Genomic DNA, 25,276 nt, shown 5'->3' on the forward strand with positions numbered 1-25,276 from the left:
GGACTGAGCTGGTCCTCACTGTTGTCCGAAGGCCGTGGGGGACTGGAGGAGGAACTCCCCAGGTGAGCCAAAGAGGGGCTGAGGCTGGAAGCCTGCCCTCCTGGGGAAAGGAGCAGGGGTGGCCAGCTTGTGCCCAAGGGCCCAGTAGCCTCCTTCCAACCCTGTGGGAGAGGCACCCTGGCAACCATGGCAAAGATGGGCTCTTTGGAGACTAGCTGATTTTCTCAGTCAAGAGAAAGCCCAGAAGATTTTTGGAAAAGCTTCCTGGGGTAAAAGGAAGACAGCAACACGTCTCCAGTCATGTCAATTTTAAAGAAGATGGATCTTTATTTTTGTACCTTATGCTGGAGAAGCAGGACAAATTTGTTAACACTTAAATAATAGCATGATCAGCAACCTTCTCCTTAGTGCTTTCCCACATTGTATATTATTGGTTTATTTGAAGCAGATACTGAGAAGTAAGATTATGGAGTTAAAAGCTGTGGACATTTTATGTGTGACTTTGTCAAAGGATTATATCCACTTCATATATTTCCAGCCGTGTGAAAAACAATGGGTTCTTCCACATGAAAGCTTGTACATGAATGTTCATAATCAACAAAGAGTGGAAACATCCCAAATGTTTCCCACATCCCCCAAATGATGACGAGGTAGACAAAAATGTGGTATATCCATACAGTAGAACCTTATTTGACAATGAAAACGATTAAAATACTGATACATGCCATGGCATGGATGAACCTTGAAAACATTATGGGAAATGAGAGAAGCCAGTCACAAAAGGCCACATATTGTATGTCCATTTATTTGAAATATCCAGAATAAGCAAATCTGTAAAGGCAGAAAGTAGATTAGTGGTTGTCTACTGCTGAAGGAGACAGGGGTGGGAAATGACTGTTAGTGGGTTTGGTGTTTCTTCCTGGGCTGATGAAAATGTTCTAAAATTAGCTAGTGATATGGTTGTACAACTCTGTGAATATAATAAAAACCACCAGATTGTACACTTTAAAAGGACGAATTGTATGGTAAGTGAATTATACCTCAATAAGGCTATTACCAAAAAGGCAATAAGTTCTAAGAAACTCTTAACATGAGGTTCTTCTTTATTGTTATATTTTCCTGATTCAATTAATTATAAGTATTTTAATATTTGAATACTTTAAAAAATTTCTGGAATATTTAAAACCTTTTTTTTTTTTTTTTTTGGATGAATTGTATGTGCAAGTACTTTAACCCAGTAATCTTTTGGGTTATTGGGATTTTTTTCTTGTGAACTTGTTTATCTACATAATAAAAATTTTAAACTTTTGTAGTCACATTTGGGAACAGAGTACAGTCTGTTTCTTTTACTTTTGTGTTAATTTTTATTGGGTATACATAAGTATAAAAAATAATTTTATAGAGTTAAATCCATAATTTTTTCTTTTGTAATCACTTTTATTGTTTTTAGGTTTGGGAATTTATTCTCTGTAGGAAATAATATAGAAAAGTAAATGAGTCAGAAATAAGGCTGACTTGATAATAAGTTGAAGGGCTGATACTTTGAAATAGTAAAACAATCTGATGATCTAAGTAGACAAAAAAGGGGGGAACTGCCACATAACTAGAATTAGAAATAGAAAGAAAATAGAATACAGATGGGAAGAAACACCTTAAAAATTAAAACATGTGATGTTCAGCTCAATTCTAGTAAGTCTGCAATTCTTGATGAAGTGGGAAATTTTTCTGGGGAAATGAAAGTGACCAAAATTGATCCATGAAAAAGCACTCGATCAGAATAAGTAAACAGGTTTGGAAGAAACCGAATATGTTTGTCATTAAAGAAAAAAGTCAATTCCAAGAAAATCTCTGAGTCCAGAGAATTTGCCAGTCTGTACTGTCAGCTTTCAGGAAAACAAAGGCTAGTGGGCATGCAGCAAGATTGAATCTCATTTTTCCAAGAAAAGGTTGTAACTGGAAAGAGTTCATATCCTTTGACCTCAAGGTAATCTCAATTCTAGGACTCATACTAATAAAATAACCAGGGATTTTTGACCAAGATTATTCATTATAGATGTAAACTAGTGAAAAATTGGAAACAACCTAAATATTCAACAGTAAATGGGCAATAAATGGGAATGGGCAATAAATCAAGTATATTTACAGGATAAAGCACTATATAGCCACTGAAAATCATAATATTTAATGATATGGAAACAGTCTCATGATAGGTGAAAAATCTGGATATAAAATTGATTTTACAATATAGTCCCAACTTGGTTTAAAATTTTTTTATGTTTATGCATAAAAACATAACTAGACAGAAATATTAATAGTGTTTATATCTGAATATATAAAATTTTCTTCTTTGTAGTTCTCTGATGTTCCAAGTCTTCCATTTTGAACATATATTACTTTTATAATCAGAAAAATATTTAAAATACATAAATTTACATAGAATAAGAAATAAAGGAAATATATCAAAATAATAACAATAGTCATCTTTGAGTGGTGGTAGATAAAAAATTATTTTTGGTTTCTCCTTTATAGTGTTTACCCTTTTCCAAATTTTACGAGCAATTATTACTTTTATAATAAACATTTTAAAAAAAATCAGTCTCCATAGGCTAGATAATCTTTTAATTATATTTTTAAGGTTTTCATAATTATTTTTAAGTGAATGTTACATATGATAAATATCACTTTTTTTGTAATTTATTTTCCATTAATGTATTATAACCACTTTTAATGAGCATTTTAATGTCCTTAAATATTCATCTAAAATATTTTTAATGGCTACATATTTTCTTATTAATGTTTCTTTTTTTAACTAGACTTTGATTTTCTTTTTCTAATTCAAACTCTGCTTAAATGAACATTCTTACTCATCAATCTTTCTCAGATAGTCCTCCAGTTTTTAAGTTCTCTATAGTCTCCTGAATGAGGGTAGTATAGCCTTGGATTTCTCTCCAGGGCTGCAGGGCACTTATCCCCTCCCCAGTGAGCAGTCCAGTCCAGTGTCCCTCCAACTTAAATGTGTATTTGAATCGCCTGGGCATCTTTTTGTACTGCAGGTTCTGATTCAGTAGGTCTGGGCTGGCCCTGAGACCCAGCACTTTTTTTGAATGGGCTTCTCCTGAGGTCCATGCTGTGGTTCTGCAGATCACACTTTGAGGAGCCAGGTTCCAAGCCAGTGTATCTTCTGCCAGTTCAAACGACTCAAAAAGCCTTCCTCCTGTCTCAAGGTCTGTCTCAACAGAATTCCAATCCCAGCTCCACCACACTGGTTATGGCTCCTCCCTACAAAACCACATGGAAGAAGTTTAATTCAGCCGAACGTGATTTCTTTCTGGTTATTTTCAGGCAGCAGATGTGTTCCTCTGAGTTTTCTTTCTCAGCTTTTCCAAACATTCTGCATGGGACATGGCTTGATGCCCCCTGCGCATCTTGATTCCGTTGTCCTTTGTCCCTTTCACAGTATAGCACCCAGAACTGAGACTATTACTGCTTGTAGGGTAGGCTGATGGACTGCAGGTGGAGGGGGAACATCATGACCCTCATCCTCAGTAGAATACTGCTATGAATTCAACTAAGAGCCCATGGTCAGCCCCTGAAGTTGTTTCTACAGGGGCTGTTGTTGATTCACATCTCCCTCAACTTCTACTTTAGCAATTGACTCTTTGAATCCAAGTGACCCAATGGATCCCACTTGAATTGGGCATAGGGCTGTCCTTGTCTCAGAGAAAAATGCTATGACCACAGGAAGGGGGCGGTGTTGAGTCAGAGATTCCACCACCATTTGGACCAATATAAAGGTGTTGCTGGTATTTGCAAATCACATCTTTATTGGCTTCATTTAGGAATCTTGCTATTGACAATCACATTTCTGAATCGATAGCAATTGATGATCCTGCAGAAGTTTTTACTTTTAGTTTATTGAAGTAACCTCCTAACTGTAACCATCTCTCTTCCCCTTCCCATTCATCCAATATGGGGTACAATAATTTGTACTAGTAATATGTAATATTACTAACATATGTAACATGACTGTAATATACACTCTTTGTGGAAAATTCAGAAAACATCAAAGTTAAAGAGGAAAGTGAAAATCCTATATAATGCTATCATCCAGTGGCAATCATTGTTGACATTTGGTATATGTCATTCTTTCATTCTTTTGTATTTGCATATTTTCATCTTTCGAAAACCCAATATTTTAAACTGTCTTATTACTTGAGTAACAGATGTTCATGATAGAAAGAAGTGGAAAATATGAATATGCAAAAGAAGAAGAAAGAGAAATCCCCATTATCTAGAAATAACCTCTAGTCACATTTTTGTATTTCTTTTGATATATTTAAATCTACATACATATTATATTTTTTCTGTTAATAAATGAATTTATGCAGTAATAGTATATTATAAAGTTTTTTCACTTGAAAGCATGTTGCAAGCATTTTCCCAAGTAAAGAAATACACATATCAATAGTATTTAATATTTATATATTATATGTATGCTATGTATCTTATATTTAAAAAATATATTTCTATAATAGTTTCTTATTGGATGAATATATTCCATAGTATGAGTATAGCATAATTTATTTAACTGATCCTCTATGTTTAGATATTAAAATAGTTTACAGTTTCTTGATGGAATATAGAGTTTTTATTCTAATTGGAATCACTGGGTAGGTCATGTGTTCTTAACTTCTTTGTTAATATGTACTACTTGGTGATGTTTAACTCAATGTTCTTAAACATTTTATGAATTTAACTTTATTACAAATATACAATTCAATGTATAGTTTATCTATTTGCTTTTTTTCTTTAACAATTTTTTTACATTTTTATACAATTTTTTAAAGTTACTTTCCACTTACAGTTATTACAAAATATTGTGTATTTTCCTTGCATTGTACAATACATCCTTGAGCCTATCTTATACCCAATAGTTTGTACCACTCAGTCCCCCACTCCTATATTACTAACCCCCCATTGGTAACCAGTAGTTTGTTCTCTATATCTGTGGGTCGGCTTCTTTTTTGTTATATTCACAAGTTTATTGTATTTTTTAGGTTCCACATATAAGTGATATCATACAGTATTTGTCTTTCTCTGAATTATTTCACTTAGCATAATGCCTTCCAAGTCCATCCATGTTGCTGCAAATGGCAAAATTTTGTTATTTTTTATAGCTGAGTAGTATTCCAGTGTGAATATATATATATATATATACACACACACACCACATCTTCTTTATCCATTCATCTGTTGATGGACACATAGTTTGCTTCTATGTCTTGGCAATTGTAAATGATGCTGCTATGAACATTTGGGTGCATATATCTTTTTGAGTAAGCGTTTTTTTGTTTTGTTTTGTTTTGTTTTCTAATATATACCCAGGAGTGGAATTGCTGGGTCATATGATAGTTTTATTTTTAGTTTTCTGAGCCACTGTTTTCTGCAGTGGCTGCACCAATTTACATGCCCAGCAACAGTGTACGAGGGTTCCATTTTCTCCACATTCTCACCAACGTTTGTTATTTGTGTTCTTTTTGATGATAGCCATTTTGACAGGCGTGATGTGATATCTCATGTGGCTTTGATTTGCATTTCCATGATGATTAGCAATGTTGAGCATCTTTTCATGTGCCTGTTGGCCATCTGCATTTCCTCTTTGGAAAAATGTCTATTCAGTTCGTCTGCCCATTTTTAAATTGGGGTTTTTTTTTTATGTTAAATTGTATGAGCTGTTTTTATGTGTTTGATATTAATCCTTTATTGGTCATATCATTTGCAAATATTTTCCCCCATTCAGTAGGTTGTCCTTTCGTTTTGTCAATGGTTTCCTTTGCTGTGCAAAAGCTTTTAAGTTTAATTGGGTCTCATTTGTTTATCTTACTTTTATTTTCTTTACTTTAGGAGGTGGATCCAAAACAATATTGTCAGAGTGTTCTGCATATGTTTTATGAGTTTTATAGTATCTGGTTTTACATTTAGGTCTCTAATCCATTTTGAGTTAATTTTTGTATATGGTGTTAGAAAATGTTCTAATTTCATTCTTTTACATATAGCTGTCCAGTTTCTCCAGCACCCCTTGCTGAAGAGACTGTCTTTTCTCCATTGTATATTCTTGCCTCCTTTGTCGTAGATTAATTGACCATAGGTGTGTGGGTTTGTTTCTGGGCTCTCTAGCCTAATCCATTGAGCTATGTGCCTGTTTTTGTGCCAGTACTATATTGTTTTGGTTACTGTAGCTTTGTAGTATAGTCTGAAGTCAAGGAGCATGGTTCCTCCAGCTCTGTACTTTTTTTTTTTTAAGCAGAGAAAGGTTTATTGCAGAGCCAAGCAAGGAGGATGAGTGGCTCAGCTCATGCTCAAAACATCTGAACTCCCTGATGGTTTTGGGGGAAAAGTTTTTATAGGCAAATTTTGGGGTAAGGGCTGCTGGGCATGTGACTTTCTTCTGATTGGTTGGTGGTGAGGTAACAGGCAGTGTTCCAGGAATTTTGTGCTTAACCTGAAGTTTTCATCTTTCCAGCTCTGTTCTTTTTTCTCAAGATTGTTTTGCCTATTCAGGGTATTTTATGTTTCCATACAATTTTTAAATTATTTTTTAATTTTATTTCTTTGAAAAATGCCATTTTATAAAGATTATAATGAATCTGTAGATTGCCTTGGGCAGTATGGTCATTTTAACAATATTGATTCTTCCAATCCAAGAACATGGTATATACTTCCATCTGTTCTACTTGGTGTTTTTGATGGCCAATATGGCATTCCACTAGTTGAGTATATTAAGATTGCTTAGGTATAATGTAATCACAAATGGCACATTAGAAATTGCTATTTCTGACAAGAAAATTCACAATGGACATTAAGTAATATAGTAGATATCTTTAGTTTTATTTTCTATATACATTTTATATTCATATGCATGAAAATTTTCTAGCATTTTCTCTCTGCATGCCTCTTCTCAAGTATGTAAAAGCTGAGACAACTCAAGCCAACAGAACCTTCTCCTTTCAGGCTACTCTACCATGAGGGTAGGCAGATTTCACTTTGGTTAACTCAGAGTTCTTTCTTGAATCTCCTGTGTAATGACGCAGGAGAGGAATTCCCTCTGTGGTCTTAACTGGCTCAATTGCTTTTCATGGCTTCAGTTCTATGGAAAACTATTTTAGAGAACATTTAGTGAACTTAATCTGTGTGTTTTCACATTGTGAGGATTTACTCTGTAAGAATATTATTTCACCTGTAGTTGGAGAAAGTGGCTTGTTTTGGCAATCTTTCTTTTGTTATGAGAATTCACATGAGCCAAATTTCACTTTCAGAAATACTGTGGGCCAAGTTTCATGCTGTGTAAGTTCATACCTAAAGACTTCAAATTTCTGAATGGGTTCATAAAATGAAAAACAACTTACTTGTGCTTGCTGCCTTTCCTTAGAAATTAATTCCAGAATGTTTTAAATGCCTACATACACTCATAGGTTTAAACTGTTAGTGATAGTAGTGAATGAATTCAGAAAAAAGACCTATCAATATTTTCTGATGGATTAGACCACATGTTTTAATAATTTTGCAAATAAGGAAATTCTGATATTGAGGGGACACCTTCTTGGTTCCAATAAAGATGATAAAAGTCATCCTGAAGAATATTTTTAAAGACACAACTTGAAAATTATGTAAGAATTCCATTCAAGCTTGACAGGGCTTGGTGTAATAAATATTTGATGAATGAATGTATACTTCATATTTATTCTACCAGGATAGTAAAAAAAAATATGGCTCCAGTCTCTTGATTGCCATATGAAATATCTTTTGGTAGGGGCACAAATGGACTGGGTGTCATTTTACCTTTGGGTTTAAATATTTGGCTTTCAGATGCTTTCCTGCTTTTGTCTCATCCCAGTCTCAATTCATTGACCATGGTGCTGCTTTTCTAATTCTCTATACTGAATCCATGTTCCACTTCTTGGCATCATCTGCCATCTCTGGTTGAGAGTCCTTGTCCTCTGGAAGCTTAGGTGATGTTGACCATGAAATAGGCCAACCTACTGAACACTCCCTGAACTACAAACATGGGAATGGGACATAATGTTGTTGCAGGAAAGTGTTTATAGCATCAATCTTTCTGTGGAATGAGAAAAGAAAATCCTTTTTCAGTTCAGTCCCTAATCAAATGCTAACTTTTCATAGGCTTTACATAGTCCCTCTCCCTTTTGACAGTCTGCCCTGCCTGCACGTGAACAAGCCCAGGCTAGCCTGCTGGAGGATGAGAGACCACGTGGAGCAAAGGCCATCTCACCTAAGGCCATCTTAGACTAGCCAGTCCCCAGTTGATCTGCTAGCTAACTGGCTGCTGGCCAAAGATACATGAATGAGTCCAGCTGAGATCAGAAGCCCAGTACAAATCGGTGACCCATATAATTGTGAGCTAAATAAATTATTGTGGTTTTACACACTGAATTATGAGGTGGCTTGTTACACAGCAAAAGCTAAGTGGTTCATCCTGCTAGGGAGGTCTGGTTACATCATAGGTTTAATAACTGGGTCAATTTTACTTGATTTTAAGGCAGCTTTTGGAGCTATCCTGTTCTTCCTTAACATCCTCAGCTCTACTGTAGCACTTCAGTGTGGTCACGGAGCTCTCGGGCACTGTAGTCACAGACCTGAGTCTGAATCCAGTGTTTTCCACTTGTTAGCTGTATGACCTTGGGCAAGTCCCTTTCCTCTCTCTGAGCCTTATCTTCTCAACTGTAAATCATGGAAAAGAATATCACCGAATAATATCACTTGTGGTCACTTATCCAATACCCATTCCTGGCCCCCATATTTCCTTCCTAACAGAACCCTGATTTCATCCGGGTATTCATACATCCTCTGCATTGTTCTCTGCATTCTCTACATAGCCCAGATCAGGAGGTAATTCCTTATTAGTCTCAACTGATCTTGGAAATTCCATTCCCCTTGCCAATGATTAGTTTAAGAGTGGCCTCGGATCAAAGTCTGACCCGTGGGAGATGAAAGGGAAAGATGCTATCGAAGGGCTTCTGGGAAAGATTTCTTCATTCCTAAAAAGCAGACAGAGGAAGAGATGATCTATCCCTTCTGAAGATTGTTTCGTCTGGACGTGAGGCCTGGGACTGTGGTAGCCATCTACAAAGGGCAAAACCAAATGCCCTGAGGAAGGCAGAGGCATGAGATGGAAAGAACCTGGGTCCTTTAACATATCACTCAAGTACTGAAACTCCAATTATGGAATCAACCCTATCTCAGAGCTATTTATTAGGAGAAATAATAAACCTTCCCTGTTATTTAAGTTTGAGTCAGGTTTTCTGTTTCTTGCTAACCCAAGCAGCCTATATGATATATCATTTAGCCCACCATTGAGCACAGAGTGAGCCCTCAGTGAATATTAGCTCTTGTTATGATTATATTGGCTTCTTTCCCTCAACCATTAAATGGTTTCAGATTTCACAAATCTTGGAAAAACAACTGTACTGCAGTCTACGGACCCTCCCAAGAATGACACTGTCCTCTGTACTTAAGGCCCTAGATCTATGGCCAGTGGGCCAAATCTAGCCCACGGCTTGCTTTTGTAAATCAAGCTTTATTAGACCACAGCTACACCCATCCATCTGTGGCTACTTTTGCATTACAACACCAGAGGTGAGGAGTTGCTGTGGCTAGCAAGGCCTGAAATACATACTCCCTGGCCCCTTACAGAAAAAGTTTGCCAGACTGTTTTCCAGAACCAATTCTTTACCTCCTCAGTGATTATTCACTTGGAGACCTAGTTAATCATGCAGATTGCAGCTTCCACCTCAGAGATTCTGCTTCCCTGGCTGAATCGGCTGGGATTCTTGGGGCAAGTGACTGAAAACCTGATCCAAACTATGTGATGGCTTTAGAATGGCTGGACCCAGGAACCCAATGGGATAATCAGGATCAGAGATTCCATTCTCTCCATCTCTTGGCCCCTCTTCCTCTGTGTTGACTCCAATCTCAGACAATGTCTGCCATTGAAGGCCACAATGTGGCCCAGCAGTGCCTGTCCTTCCCAGAGTATGTTTAGAGGGAAACAGGTAAAATCTTTCTTAACATGGTCAGTAAAACTTTGGAGAATCACTGTGGTGGGTTTGACCCAAGCATTGAAAATGCACTCTGGAGAGCAAAGGATAATTCCCTTCTTCCCCTTTGTATTTTATGTATTGTTCCTTGTCGATTGTTTTCTTCCACTAGATTACAAGCTCTAAGAGCAGTACTCAGCAGCTCTTATATGCTTAGTAAATATCATCTTGAATGAATGAATGTATATTTTTTAAAAAACTGGAGTTGGGATCAGTTCTCACATATATCTCTGTTTTTTGCTTTTAAAATATTTGTGTATTTATATCATAGGCATTCCTTTTATGCCACTAAAGCTGTTTGGATTGGATTCTAAAAGCAGTGAACAGCCATTGAAGGTTTTTAAGCAATGGTTTGACATTGACCCATTGGCTTATGAGCCATGTTGATCTCATTCTGGCCCATATTCTCCGCATTACCCATAAAGACTGCATCATACAAATATTTCCACATCTCCTCCCATCCCGCCCTTAGAGAATCATGTTGTAGCTACTACAGTTTTTATTTTGAAGATGATTGGTTATGACTCTTTTTTTGAGCCTGTTCATGTTGCTCAGTTGTCCAAAGTGGTTGTAGTTGAGTGATGCGCCCGCTCCCTTTCCCCCGGGGCTGGGGCTGCTACCTCATCCCAAAAAGATGTGTTGCTTCATGATATCAGCTTACAGCAAACCATGCACAGATAACTTTTCAAACGTTTCATTGTAATACTTCCACGCTTAAATCACCAAATTGGCTTTGGAAAATATGCAATCTCTTCAAATTACATTCTCTTTTAACTCAGAATTCACAATATAATAAGGCGGTCTGTTATACCTAAGACATTTGAAAATGGGTACATAAAAATGGCCTAGATTTATAGGATTTTAACATTTTTAAAAAAGCACAGTATTGTAAATGCAACAAATAATAAAAGCTAGCTATACAATGTGCCTATTGTACATAATATAATTGGGTATGGAAGGGACTTAGGGGTTAAATTAGTTTCCTGGGGTTTTCTTGACAAAGTATCACAAACTTGATGGCTAAAAACAACAGAAATTTACTGTCCCACAGTTCTGAAGGCTAGAAATCAAAAATTAAGGTGTTGGCATGGCCATGCTCTCTCCACTCTGGGCAGAATCCTTCCTTGCCTCTCCCTAGCTTCTGGTAGTGGCCAACAATCCTTGGCATTCCTTGGCTGGCAGCTACACACTCCAGTCTCTGCCTCTGTCATCACATGACATTCTTCCTGTGTGTTTCTGACTTCACACAGCATTTTCCTCTTCTTTAACAATACCAGTCATATGGAATTAGGACCCACCCTAATGGCCTCATCTTAATTTGATTACATCTTCAATGACCCTATTTCCAATGAGGTTCCATTCATAGGTACAGGGGGTGGAGTTGAGGGCTTCAACATATCTTCTTGGGACACATAATTCAACCTATAACTGAGGTCATCTAGTCTACCTCTCTACTGGACCTATGAATCTGCTGTAAAAGATCTATCCAATCTTAAGACTTAGGCACAAAGCATGACAGTCAATTTAAGTTAAAACCAGAGTAGATGAGGTAGGGGCAGGAAGAGGGTCCTGGCACCAGATCTTCCCACTCTCACTAGGGTGAGATGGTTGCTGTTGAACAGACCTAGGTAAAGAAATTGGTTGCAGAGCTGGATGGGTAGGATAAGGTCTAATGAGTGATGCAGGGAAAATCTGGTCCTGGGCAGAGCACAGAGCCCACTAGCGGGGAATTCAGCTGACTGGTGGCAAACATTCTGGAAGTAGATGGGTGGGATGGTCATCATCCTCTAGATCACCACGTGGTTCAATAGAAGTATAAAGTGAGTCACATTTGTAGTTTCAATTTTTCCATTAGTCACACTAGAAAAAGTAAGAATAGAGAAATTAACTTTAAGACTTTATTCAATCCAATATATCCAAAATATTATCATTTCAATATGTCATCAGTATAAAAAAAATAAGATATTTTTCCTTCTTTTTTCCCATACTGAGTCTTTAAAAATCCCATGTGCATTTTGTACTTGTAGCACATTGCTAACCATATTTCAAGAGCATCTTAGCCATATGAATCAGACTGCACTAGATTCTAGAAAGTGCTGTCCCTGGGTGGGAGGATCAAAGCCACAGGCTGGGTTGCAGGTGAGACTCAGTTCTGGGGAAGAACACAGGCAGGTGCACGACAGAGAATCAAGGGTGCTTGGGGAAGAGTTTAGGAAAGCCTGAAGAGGAAAAGGTGTTCCAAGTGGAGACAAAGTGAATGAAAGGGAGAGGGACCCACTTAAACTTGCTTAAGTAAGGGATGAAGTGGTTATTCCGCACAGTGAGATGAACTTGGAAATGAACTGTAAGAAGTCACACCTGGGTCAGGCCAGGAGTGCTGGCAGGAAACTGGTCAGACAGTCACTCTCTTTGTTTCCTTCTTTAGGGTTGTGAAGCCTCTTATCTCCACTTCTCTTTGCTTGTCTGTTTTGTTAGTCTCTTTCTACACCCTCATTTCCTCTTTTATTTATCAACTTGAACTTTAAAATGGCTTCCTCGGCTGCTAACTCTATGACTTCTCAAGGCAGCTCCCCACCACTAACTCAGTCTCCTGGTGTCCCATTTCATGTTCCAAGGAGAAAAAATCTGATTGGCCAGTTGGTTAGCTATCCACCTTTGGCTCAGTTACCTGAGGCCAAGCTCACCTAGTACCAACAGGGCCACCCAGGCTCATCCCTGTATCAGGCAGTGGTTCTCAGGCGAGTGGATTCTAGCCACCAGCAGCATTAGAAATGTGAATTCATGGACCCCGCCCCAACCTATTGAATCAGCATCTCTAAGGATGGAGCCTAGGATAATACGTTAGCGTCATGGGTGAAGGCAGATTCCCTCAGAAGAGGTTGTGGGTAAGGACCACCATCGTAGTACACCAAAGTAGCGGCTGAGAAGGCAAGTGCTGATGCGAGTGGCATGGTGGAGCCTAGACCTGGAGAGACAGGTTCCAGATGTGACCTCAGCGTCTACCCCTGGGGACCAGGCAGGTCTGCTGGGAGGGGGTCAGGGAAGGGGTCACAGAGAACAGCTCGAAATGTGACCTAATCCTAAACCACGTCAGGACAGGACTACATGTGAAGGTTTTTAGTGAACCTAACTTTGAGGACCTTAGACAGGCAGAGGCAGAGAGGAAATGAGTGGAGGTGAGGGAAGAAAAGTCAGGTTGACAACAGCAACTACATGGGGGCTGTGCTTGGCTGCTTCATCAGTTATAAGCTGATTTGGAGGAAACTAGAACTAAATATTACCTTAAATTGATAATATTTTAAACATTTAAGTTGAATTTTAAGCAGTGGTAGAAACTGCTGAGTGCCTGATGTTTGCTTTTTCCATGGTGCATAAACTGTATTAAATTTGAAATTTACACTACAAAAATAGCTTCACAGGAGTACCATTATTAACATAACCTTACCTCAGACAGATTTTTTATTACTGAAGACAACTCTTCTTTGTGAAAAATACACTAATGGCTGGAGCAGAAGAAAAATACCAACTACAGATGGTAAGCATTTTCTTGCAAAGTCACATCAAATTTAACATTAGCCATGGAAAACAGAAACATATTTAAACAAAGAGTTTTAAATAGTCTTATAACCATGTGTAGATTTTCACCTCTGGTCTAGTATACCATCATAAAGAGTGCAACTTTAAGTGATTAAAATTCGTTAATGAAAAAGTTTAAAACTCTTGCTTAAAAATGCTATTTAATGAGTTGTTACAGCATTTTTGTTGGAAGTTTCTATTCAGCGGCATTTATAAAAAGATGTATTTTATTGGTACGAAATAGGGGATTTAGTATACTTGAGACAGATTCCTAAAGCAATGATTTGATAAAAGGTGCACAATTCTACTAAGAGCAAATTAGAAGTCATCAGGGAATAAAAAGGCTTTGAAAAGATTTTCTGCAATTCCCATTCCCATTAGAGGCACGTGCAGGTACAATTTACATTGGGAGTAGATTTTTATTTTAGGAAGAAAGATAAGAGTGAATTCCCAAAGAATTGTTAGTCCTCTGTTTTTTCTCAAAAATGTCTAAACGTGTTGCCATGATGAAGCAATGATGTGCATCTAATGCTGAAATTTAATCTAATGAAAGTTTAGCTCTCCTTAACAGTATGAATGGTTTTAAAGTATTATTCTTATCTGAATCTTTTGTTTTAAACAATAAGAATTAAACTTACATGGAGGCCTAAACAGAGTCCTTCTCTGCATATTAAGCACATATATATTTTTCTGAACTGTCACTTACATATTTCAATGTATTGCTTTAAACTTCACAGCAGGCAGTCTCCACAGCTCTGGCATCATGTTCTGAAATCCTAACTTCTATTATAATACAAAGCTACAAATTGTGTTAGTGGGTGGTTGGGAACAAAGTGTGTGCCATTAGAATAAGGCAAATGTGTACGTATACATCAGTTTGTTAAGTTTTATTGCCATAATCCACCCCATCTTTTAAATTGTGATAGCAGTTATTGTTCAAATTGATTAGTGTATTTTCAGAGCTTCTGTAACACAAAGAAGCATTTCTAAAGGACCTTGTTCACTGCTTTGCACATAGTAGGCACTCAGTATTTGTTGAATGGATTACTAGCACTGTCCTCTGAATTTCTAGTCTAATTTTCAGAACTTTATATAATTTTTGGATCACTTTACAATCAGGCTGTACCCAGACTGATGACACATTTGTTTTTCCAGGTAATTTCATCTTGAGACTAAAATGACATTACTGATGAATTAAAAGGACTGACACTGAATTAGGGTGAAAATATATTAGGCTCTATTAAACATTTAAAATTGCAATAGTAGTAGCCTTAAGCAAAACTAATAAAACACACAACCCCCCACGCTGTAATCCTTAATTTTTATTGCACTAGATACCTTTGCATGCATACATACAATTTTTATTCTTTTAAATTTTGGTTATTTATAAAATCTTCCATATTATGTGATCTTCATAACTGCCATTTAAATGGCAGCATTAAAACCCATGAGGTTGATGTAACATAATTCACCACTAGGCTGTTAGTTCATCCCCCTTTTGTTATTATTCGAACTTTGGAAAGAACATCTTCTGTGTTATTATATGTCAAGAATAAATTCCTAAGAGTGCCATTACAGGGTCAAAGGGTAAGGTACACTTATTTTTATTTCATTTTCCATTTTTCCCTCCTGAGATAACGAAATACAGTACTGTACAAAAAGCTTCTCATACATTACTCTCCAAGGCTTATCTTGTTAGTAATCCTTTAAGGCATTATCAACCTCCTATCCTTGCACTACAGCTGGAAAAAGAGCCCAAGCAAGCTGGTAACCTGATCTCATTCACCAGGTGAGTCCTGTTTGGAGGTGGCAACTACGATACTACCTACGAGCAAAACAGCGCTGGGGATTTGCCAGAACCCTTGGTATGGGAATAGTGTCTCCTCCTTTACCCCAGCAACGCTCAATCCGGAGGGCAGCGGAATCGGTTCTAATTTCGCTGGCCCCAGCCTCTCAGAGCGCCCTGCACGCAGTGGGCGTCTAATAAAAGCAGTCTGCATGGCAAGGACGAAAGCGCTCCTTTAAGTGGGCGGAACACTAAGGCCCTTCTGGCACCACAGAGCTCCGCTCAGCCACTCTGCTCCTCCGCCCGCTCCCTCTTCAAGTTCTGCGTGGGACCCCTGGCAGTAGAGCTCACGCGCCGGGACCACAGCTCCCAGGCCGAGCTCCGGCCGGCCGCCCCCGCGCCCCCGCGCCCCCGCGCCCCCGCGCCCCCGGGCACCCTGCGCGCGCCGACCCAGGTCCCGCCCCCGGCCCCACCCCGCCCCGCCGGGCCCGCCCCGCCCTTCGGCTCCGCCTCCCGTCTCCTCCCCGCCCCCTGGAGCCGACGAGTGGCGGCGGCGGCCCCAGGACCCGGTTCCCTCAGACAAGAGGGCGGGTGGAGGAGGAAGCGCCCGAACCCCGAGTACTGCTCCGGCGCTGCCGAGCACCGCCCGCTTTGGCCGACCAGCCCCGTCGGCTCCTGGGCCTCGCCGAGCCGAGAGGAGGGAAAGGCGGAGGCGGCTGCGTGGAGGCGGCGGGGGCGCGGGCGGAGGCGGCGCGGCCGGCCGCCGCTGCCGCTTTGTTGTGCGGCCCGGGCCGAGGAAGGAGAAGTGGGAGGAGGGGGGAGCTCGGCGTCCCGCTCCCTCCGCGGCTCATGGCGACGACGCTCGGCACATCCGGGACCCTCCGGCCGTGGCGGCCGCGGCGCCGGCTGCTCGGGCCCCAGCCTCGGCCGCTGTGGTGACTGTGCCGCGCCTCGCCGTCGCCCCCGCCCCGCCCGCCGCCCGCCGGCCCCGGGCCCCGCGCCGCGGCCGCCGCCGCCCCCGCCGCCGGGGACATGTCTAACCCCGGGGGCCGGAGGAACGGGCCCGTCAAGCTGCGCCTGACAGGTGAGGGGGTTGGGCGGGCGGCGGGAGCCGGGCCGGGGCGGCGGCGGGGTGGGCGAGCCGGCGGGGGGTGCCTGTGGCCTTGGGAAGGGCCAGGGTCGCGATCAATGGTGAGTTGGGGGTCGGGGACGTGGGAAGGCCTACTTCAGGGAGAGTAATTGCAAAACCACTCTCCCTTGTTTGGAAATCCTTACAAAAGCCAAGGGTGAGTCGGGGGTCTTTTGTTGGGGAGGGGGTGCCCGGGTGGGAATTCCAGGCGGATTTGAGGTCGAAAAGCTTTGGCGGAGAAGTGCGGCTCTCTCCCGGCGCCTCGGGGAACAGCCCCTGGGCTATTGCCCAGGTGGGGTCGTTGAGGGGATAAAGAGCTCCGGTGGCGGGGATTATTGAATCCGGTTGCTGACTGCGCGCAGTAAACACTCCTTAAAGATGGAGCGCTTAACAGGAGGGTGTGTGTGTGTTCCCTGGTTGTTAACTTGTTCGCCCACTTCTGCCCGCCTGCAAAGCTTCCCCTCTCTGCTGCCATCCGCAGCACCCAGTGCCACACACCTGAAACGCACGACTTTGAGAGGGAAGGAGACTGAGGTTGACTTTTCCGGTGTGTCTGCCTGATCCGACGACTCCGGCTCATTGTATACTCTGTGTTTTGGAAGTGTTTGATTGTAGGGTAGCATGTTTTGGGTTGTTCCTGTAGGCCGCAGAACTTGTCTCACTTCTAACTCTAGACCTGCTTTAAACACACACTTTTTTTTTTTTGGTACATTTCTAAGTATGTGCTCATACAAACTTTTAAGCGAAGTATTCTCTGTCTCTCCACTCTCCTCCCCTTCCCTTTTCTAAATGGGAAAGAATGTTGCTAGATACCAGGCTTTTCTTGCAAAATGTTTATGATTCCAAGTGAATTAAATCTTTAACATTACAGGTACGTTTTTCTTACAGTGCCATTTTCGATGTTCTTACATGGTCGTGTTACCTCATTTTAAGGAAAAATTATTTTTGGTTTGAAATGTGTAACTGAAACCAGTATACTTATCCTAGTTTCAGCATTCGCTATTAACAAGTTATCCACGTTGATATTCGGATATGTAGTGAGAAAGAGGGGTTTTCTTTACAGAATCTGTGTGTGTGTATGTGCGTGTGGGTGCTTGTGTAAGAATAGACTGTAATTATGTTTGCCTGCGCTAGACTTTGAGATTTATATGGACTAATTTTGTAATTGAATAGTTGTGTTTCACATCGCAGTCTACTGGCTGAACTTTCAAGATAAAAACTTGCAGTGAACTAAGTATTTGAGAATTCAGCCTGACTGTATGTTGACTTGCAGTTTAAAAAATATATTATTTTCATGACAGTTTTACTTTCCCTAGGGAAAATGGCAAAGAATCATTAACCTAGTGGTTCTTAATGGAAAATCTGGATTGGGGAATGCCTGTCACCCCTATTTCCCCCATTCCGTTTCCTTGTTTTCTTATGAATCAATGGAAACCTTTATAAAGGATCTTTATTGCTTTAGAGTTTATCTACTGCTGTTCCTGTCTGGAGTCAGTCCTTTGTCAGCGAGCATGGAAAGAACCTGTGATTCCAGGTGTGTAAAAAGCATCAGAAATAGGCTGGTGACCATTTAATTCTCTCTAGGTTATGTATACACTGAGAAAATGAGGGAGAAGACAGGGATTTTGATTTTCTGCGGATAAAATGATTTTGAGGTTTTTAGTGTGACTCAGTAGGTCTTAAAGTGTTTATCTGTGGTTTGCTTATGCATGTGATACATTTAAAAAATTCATGAGTAAAGTTAGGAGAAAAGATTATACTTATTTTTTTAGGGGAGAGGGAATACTGGACTAAATTTATAGAGTGATTTTGTATTTTTAGGTTTTTTCTGAGGAATTTTAAATACACTGTATCCCCTTAATTGTAAAAACAGTTTGAGTTACTCTCAATTTCTTGAAACCATTGGGAATTTGTCTCTGTCATATTTTAGAAGAAAACTATTCAGATATTAAAAACCTTGCCCTCTCCCTTTTGGTTACATATGATGGGTTCTCTTTTATTTTTCCAGGAAAGTTAGCATGTATTTTTTTCATTTTTGTTCATTTACAAATTAGATGATATAGATTTTAACAAATAGGTTTCAAGAGCTGGATTCAATTAGCAGCTTTTTCGGACATAAACATTAAAGAGTTAGATGGAAAAGATTGTTTTGACTGACTGGATAAATGACAGGGCTGTGTTTGATGTGCGTCCAGGAACTGGTCTGGAGCTGGTGCCCAACTTTTCAGTCCATCTTGAGAAGCCAAATAAAATATTTAACCTAGGCCTCGTTTTGTTTAAAAAAAAAAAAGTTGATTCTTTGTTAAGACCTTAAGAAATGTTTGGCATACCTTTAGACTAAGTGTTTAACAGTTCATTTAGATCCGGGTTCCATAATAGAGGAAAATTACTTTAAAAAAATAAGAAAAGGCAGATCCCATAGTGAACTTTTCTTTGGTTTATAATACACTTGGGTTGTTAGATGATTTAAAATGATGTTCTTACCCCCCCACCAAAAAAAAGCTTAAAAATGATTGTTCTTTGCTTTAAGTTAATACCATACTAGTATTTTAAATTTATAGAGTGCCATTGATTCTAAGGTGCTTTATAAATTGTAGTTACTCAGTTATATCCTTAATGTAGAGTTGCCCCTTTACTGAAAGGTGTAAACAGTTCCCACATGGTTGGTCTCTCCCTCTGCCTTCCTCCCACCCTCCCTCTCTCTGTCTCTTTGTCTCATACACATAGATGCAAACTGAACGAAAAATATTTGAACCATGAGATTTCTGCCCACAACAGATATTAGACTTTTCCACATATTATTGCTAAGACCACAGTCAGTGAGCGAACAGTTTGGTATTTGTTGATGCTAAGAAGGCGGGGCTAATTTAATCCCCAATTTGAGATTCCTCAAGCCATTGGTGGTTAAAATCTGATTTGGTCCATCAAGCTACTTCTGTTTTTGATGACACAGTAACACTTGATCATTAAAATAAACTGTATGGTAAAGCTGTCAGTTTCAACTAGTATTTCTAGAGCAAATTGATTATAAAATGTAAAATTTTTATGCATTATACTTAAGAATAGGATTTTCTTACAATGGTTTGGGTAGAAGATATTCTTTGGTTATAAAAAATTGGGGGTAATTTTTAATACTGTTTTTGAAAACCAAAGGCTGAAAAAAACAGTATTCAGTATAATTTCTAATGTTTAAAATTCTTAGATATGGAGAAATAACAGATTACTTCTCCAGAACATTTATTGCAGATCTTTTTGTAATTTAAATGTCTATGTATGCTACTCTTTGTGTTCTTAGTTTATAAAACCCTTGGCAGTAATGAGGTTAACCTTGTCTATAGCTAAAAGGAAATTAACTTTAAAAGTATCTCTTTAGATATGCTGGTATCTTAGTGTTGTTTTACTGCATATTTTATTGATTCACAGTTTTAAAAATTACAACTTGATTATCTCTCACAGGTTTCTAAGTAGGAATGTGGCTGTACACCATAATGACTTTTTCTAGGGGTGTTAGTGATTTGAATGTCCCCAATTCATTTCATTTTCTTGGTTTCTGAGGAGGAAGCCAGTGTGGCTTAGTTCCTTCCCTTTCTCTTAAGTTTATCTCTTCTTGTCGAACCCTTCATGCAGGGGGTTGAACCTGCCTTGGTGCTTCATGTAATTTAGTTTTCATTGGTGAGTAGTGTGTATGTGTGTGTGTTTAATCATGAATTCTACTTTTTTCCTGTTGGTTGAACTATAACTATCACAACATACAAACATGTCATTTATTTAGCATGTAATTTAGCATTAGCTCAATTTTCAAGGTAAATGAAGGTCCACATTTTAGCCACGTAAGAGTTTTATTTTAGCCATTTTTGAAGTCTTGTAAAGATGATGTATGTCCCACTCCTTAAATAGACCATGCTTAACAGAACTAAGGTGTTATTTATGATTCAGTATCATTATGAATATAAATTGTGCTGTTATGTGTATTACAAGGATATTATCTTGGTATATAGAGAAAACTGACTGGCTGTGGTGACGTGTTGTTTAAACCTGTTCTTACTGCTTCTTTCTTTGCCCTTGTTTTTTTTTTTTTTTTTTTTTTTTTTTTAATTGAAGTATAGTCAGTTTACAATGTCAATTTCTGGTGTACGGCATAATAGTTCAGTCATACATATACATACATATATTCATTTTCATATTCTTTTTCATTATAGGTTACTAAATGCCCTTGTTCTTGTTTACTGTTACTTTCCCTTTTCTAAGAGTGTTGAACCCTTGAAATACACTGTTGTAATCAGCATTGTTATGTGTTTCTGTATGAGGGACATGATGTATTGAATGCTTATTAAGTAAGTGCCAGACAGTGTATTAAGTTTACATCTGTTATTTTAATTCCCACAATAGCTCCAAGAGGTAGGTGAAACTTGGAGAGGTTAAGTACATGTCAGAACCCAAGTTGTCTGTGTACAAAGCCTGTTGTAGACTTTGTGTGGAAAATAAAATAATTTTATTTATTTGAAATTACCCTTTCCCCTTGAGATCATTGCTCATTTTTTAACTCTCAGCTCAAGGTACCCTTATCCGTAGATCTTTCCTTGACCTGATTTGACCTTTCCTCTGTGACGAAGAGGCTCTTCCTCTAGTTTCAGGCCTTACTCACCAAAGGGCCTGTTGTCCAGGCTGTAAGCTCCATGGAGGCAGAATCCTGAGCATGGATTAAGGGCTTTTTGGCTTTTATTGGATCAATGCTAGAGACATAGAAGTAATTCTGTATAGTTTTATGTGTATTTTTTATGGTTAATGCACTAAGTGTGAGTGACAAGAGATGAGGTTATAGACAGGGACCAACCCTGGACTTTGCTATATTTTGCCAAGAAGTATGATTTTTTTTTTAAGGTAGTGGGAACCATTGAAGGATCTTAAGCTTTGATATATTTAATGTTTAGAAACATTAATTTTGGGGCAATAGGGAGGATGGACTGGAATGGGTACTGTGAAGACTGATTTTAGGCTAACCAGTTAAAAGAATGCTCACGATAAACATTGTTCGTTTTTTTTGGTTTTAACTTTTACTTTATTTCCAAATTTTGTTTTTATAGATAATGGCTGTAAACATCTTGGTGTAGATAACTTTGATTTTTTTTTTTAAAGATTATTTTCTTAGAGTATTTCCATAGAGAGAATGCTTCTGCATTAAAGGATGTGGGTCTTTTTAAGGTTCTTGATTAATTTTTCCTCAGGCTGTTTTCTAAAAGAATTGTGCCTACTTAGAGCAGCACTGAATAACTGTGTCCCTTTTTACTATTCTGTTACAAGAATTGGCTCTTGTTTTTAAATTTTTTTGCTAATTTTATGGCACAGAGTATTTAACATTTTCCTGTGAGGCTGAATATTTTCCTGTCTGTTTACTAATTACGATTCTCTTTGTTGACTTGTTTGGTCCCGTCCTAGTTATTTGTTAGGGCTTTTGTGTTTTTCTTATTGATCTGCCTGAGAATTAAAAAGATATTAATCTGTTGTCGTATTTGTTGCAAACATTTTCCTTAGTCTGTTATTTGACTTTTAATTTTGATCATTTTTGGACATGTAGAAATTTGTTATTTTAGGAGTGAAATCTGTCCAACTTTTCTTTTGTTTTTTTTCTGTATTTCTGTCCTTAGGAAGGCCGTTTTCTTCAAGAGACTTAGTAAATATTTAAGTACGTTTTATTTTGGTGTTTTTAAAAATGGTTTAGGAAGCTACGCCCCCCCCCCCAATTGCCATTCAGTCATCTCATCATTTAATAACCAATTTTTCCAATTCATAGTGATGTGATATCTTTTTAGTTATGTTAATTATTATAATAGAGTCAGATTGTCTCTTGTTCAGTGCCATACTCTTAATTATTGTAGCTTTATAATTTAGTTTAATATTCTAATTGTGCTGGAAAATTTTTTTGCTACTTTTATTTTTTTGCTCTTCCAAATGAATATTAAACTTAAGTTTAAAAAGAAGTTTCATTGGGATTATAATTAGAATTGCATTACTTTGGGAAAAGGGGGCATTTAAGTGTATTTAGTTTTCCTACACAGGAACACACTGTTTTTACACTTATTTAAGCTTTTGTCTACATTGCTCAGGATAGTTTAATAAGTTTCTAACTATGTTTTAATGTAATTCCAGCCAGTTTATCTTTGTGACATTTCCGTTGTATTTTCTAACCTTAGTTATTGCTTGTATTTAGGGTTGTAGTCATACGTATTTTTGCTGGATAAGAACGACTTGCTGAACACTAAGCCTGGTAATATTTTACTAATGCTAGTTTTCCAGGTATCAATATTTGGCATTTTTTACAGTTGAATGTTAACATAAAATTTTTTTTCTTCTGAATTTTTCCACTAATGTATAATTAGTTGAACAAAGTGAAAAGTTTTATGTTAGTTTGTTTTAGAATAACTTCTGAAGGCATTGACTACTTTTTAAAAAATTGCATTTGATATGAATTAAGAAGTATCAACATGTGTCTTAAGTTTGGCAATTTGCTTTGGTTTCTTACTAAAAATTGATGGCAGACATAAAACTTAAGTTTTAAAATAAATCTTGATGACTCATTTTATATAGGAATTCCTACATAGATGATTGCACAAATGGCATTTCTTTCTTCCCCAAAAGTTTCCTCATGTCCCTTGACAACCAGTCTCCCTCTCCCATTCCCAGTCCTTGGCAACCAATGATTTACTTTCTGTCACTATAGTTTTGCCTTTTCTAGAATTTTGTGTAAATGGGATCATACGGTATATAGTCTTTTGGGTCAGGCTTCTTTCACTTACTGTAGTGCTTTGGAGATCCATCCATATTGTGTATCAGTTGTTTGTTCCTTTTATTCCTGAGGAATATTGTATTGTACACACACACCCCGTTTTGTTTATCTATTCACAAATATCCACAGACATTGGTTTCTAGTTTTTGGCCATTGTGAATAAAGCTGTTATGAACATTTGGGTACATCTCTCTTTGTGAACATGTTTTTATTTCTTTTGGGTAAATGATTAGGATTGTTGGATCATATGGTAAATATGTGTTTAACTTAAAAAAAAAAAAGCTGCTAAACTGTTTTTCAGTTGTACCATTTTACATTTCTGCCAGCAATTTATGAGAGTTCCAGTTGCTCTTAATCCTAGCCAACACTTCATCACTTGCTGTTGTCAGTCTTTAATTTTAGCCATTATAATTGGTGTGTAGAGATAAATTCAGTGTAGGTTTAATTTTAATTCCCTTGTTGACCTACCATGTTTAGCATCTTTAAATGGACTTTTTTTGTCATCTGTGTATCTTTGGTGAATATCTGGTCAAATCTTTGCTCATAGTTTTAAAATTGGATTGTTTTCTTATTGAGTTTTGAGAACTCTTTTTGTATTCTGGATATAAGTCCTTCATCCACTATGTGTTTTGCAAATATTTTCTCCTGATCTGGGCTCCCCACCCTCCAGTAGTCTCTCAAAGAGCAGAAGTTTTAAATTTTGATTAAGCCCTGTTCATCAGTTTTTTTCTTTATGGTTCATGCTTTTAATGTCCTATATAAGAAATCCATTCCTAATCCACAGTTCTAAAGATCTTCTGTTTTCTTCTGCATTATTTATAATATTAGTGCTTACATTTAGATCTGTGACCTTTCTAAAGTTAGAGAAGGGTAAGTTTCTTTTTTTTTTTCTCCATATGGATATCCAATTTTCCCAGCACTATTTGTTAAAATACTTTTGTTTCCTCCGTTGAATTACCTTGGTGCCTTGGCTGAAAATCAGTTGACAATATACATGTTCTATATCTGGACTCTGTTCTGTTCCTTTTATCTGTATTCTGTCTTTCATGAGTTTATTGTTTACAATTCACACTTTGTTTTTTGTATTATATTAATTTTTTTGAAGTATAGTCAGTATACTATTAATATAATAGTATTATATTAATTTTTTTGAAGTATATTTGTATCTTTAACTTAAATCTTCTGATTTCAAACATTGATTAAAAAGCTTTTCATAAACATTTTGATAACAGTTTAATAAGCTTAGTTGAGTCTTATTTAGGACCCTGTAATGCTTTAGGATCCTATAATGCTTTAGAGCCATTATTTCATTTATTTAGTCAACAAATATTTATCAATTTCTTGACATGAGTCAGATAATTGATTTTTAAAAATATATGTATAATACTATGAATGGAGATAGAAGAAATCAGAATAAACCTCGACTGGGCTCAGTATTTTTCTTTTCAAAATTTCTACTATGAAACTTTAAAAAGTTTATTATTATTATTTTTATCTCTGCTAATGAAAGTGGGTTACAGTAAGCATGACCTAACAAGATTTACTATTTACCAGCTATCAGCCCCCTCATATCATTTTTGGAAAAAGTTGAGGTAAAAAGAATAAACATATCTAAAATATGGCAGTAGAAAAGAAAGGATATAATTGTTTTGTTAAATGTGGGTTGGACTATTTTTTTTTACTTATATTTTACATTATGAGCATTTTTCCCCTATAAGACAAAAGCAAGGAAGAAACTTGACTTTATTAAAATTCTAAGTAGAATTTTTTATTTGACCACTGTGCATTCCTGGGAACTGTCACAAAGCAGACATCTGTAATTGTCTGTAACAAAATAGACACCTTATTTACTGTTTAAGATATACTTGATAATTTTGTGGGAGGCA

The 25,276-nt window shown here is 37.9% G+C and overlaps 2 protein-coding genes across 2 annotated transcripts in view; both read left to right on the plus strand.

The window, feature by feature from the left end:
- LOC116669297 (translation initiation factor IF-2-like) overlaps positions 1-16,438 on the plus strand; it is a 28,700-nt gene extending 12,262 nt beyond the window's left edge. Inside the window, exon 2 of the mRNA XM_032498594.1 lies at positions 15,752-16,438. Coding sequence (XP_032354485.1) covers positions 15,752-16,416 — 665 coding nt within the window. The 3' untranslated portion in view covers positions 16,417-16,438. The remainder of the gene's footprint in view (positions 1-15,751) is intronic.
- Positions 16,439-16,457: 19 nt separating this feature from the next.
- SMURF2 (SMAD specific E3 ubiquitin protein ligase 2) overlaps positions 16,458-25,276 on the plus strand; it is a 100,584-nt gene continuing 91,765 nt past the window's right edge. Inside the window, exon 1 of the mRNA XM_032457069.1 lies at positions 16,458-16,561. Coding sequence (XP_032312960.1) covers positions 16,510-16,561 — 52 coding nt within the window. The 5' untranslated portion in view covers positions 16,458-16,509. The remainder of the gene's footprint in view (positions 16,562-25,276) is intronic.

The sequence above is a fragment of the Camelus ferus genome, chromosome 16 (genome assembly GCF_009834535.1).
Source record: "Camelus ferus isolate YT-003-E chromosome 16, BCGSAC_Cfer_1.0, whole genome shotgun sequence".
NCBI lineage: Eukaryota > Metazoa > Chordata > Mammalia > Artiodactyla > Camelidae > Camelus > Camelus ferus.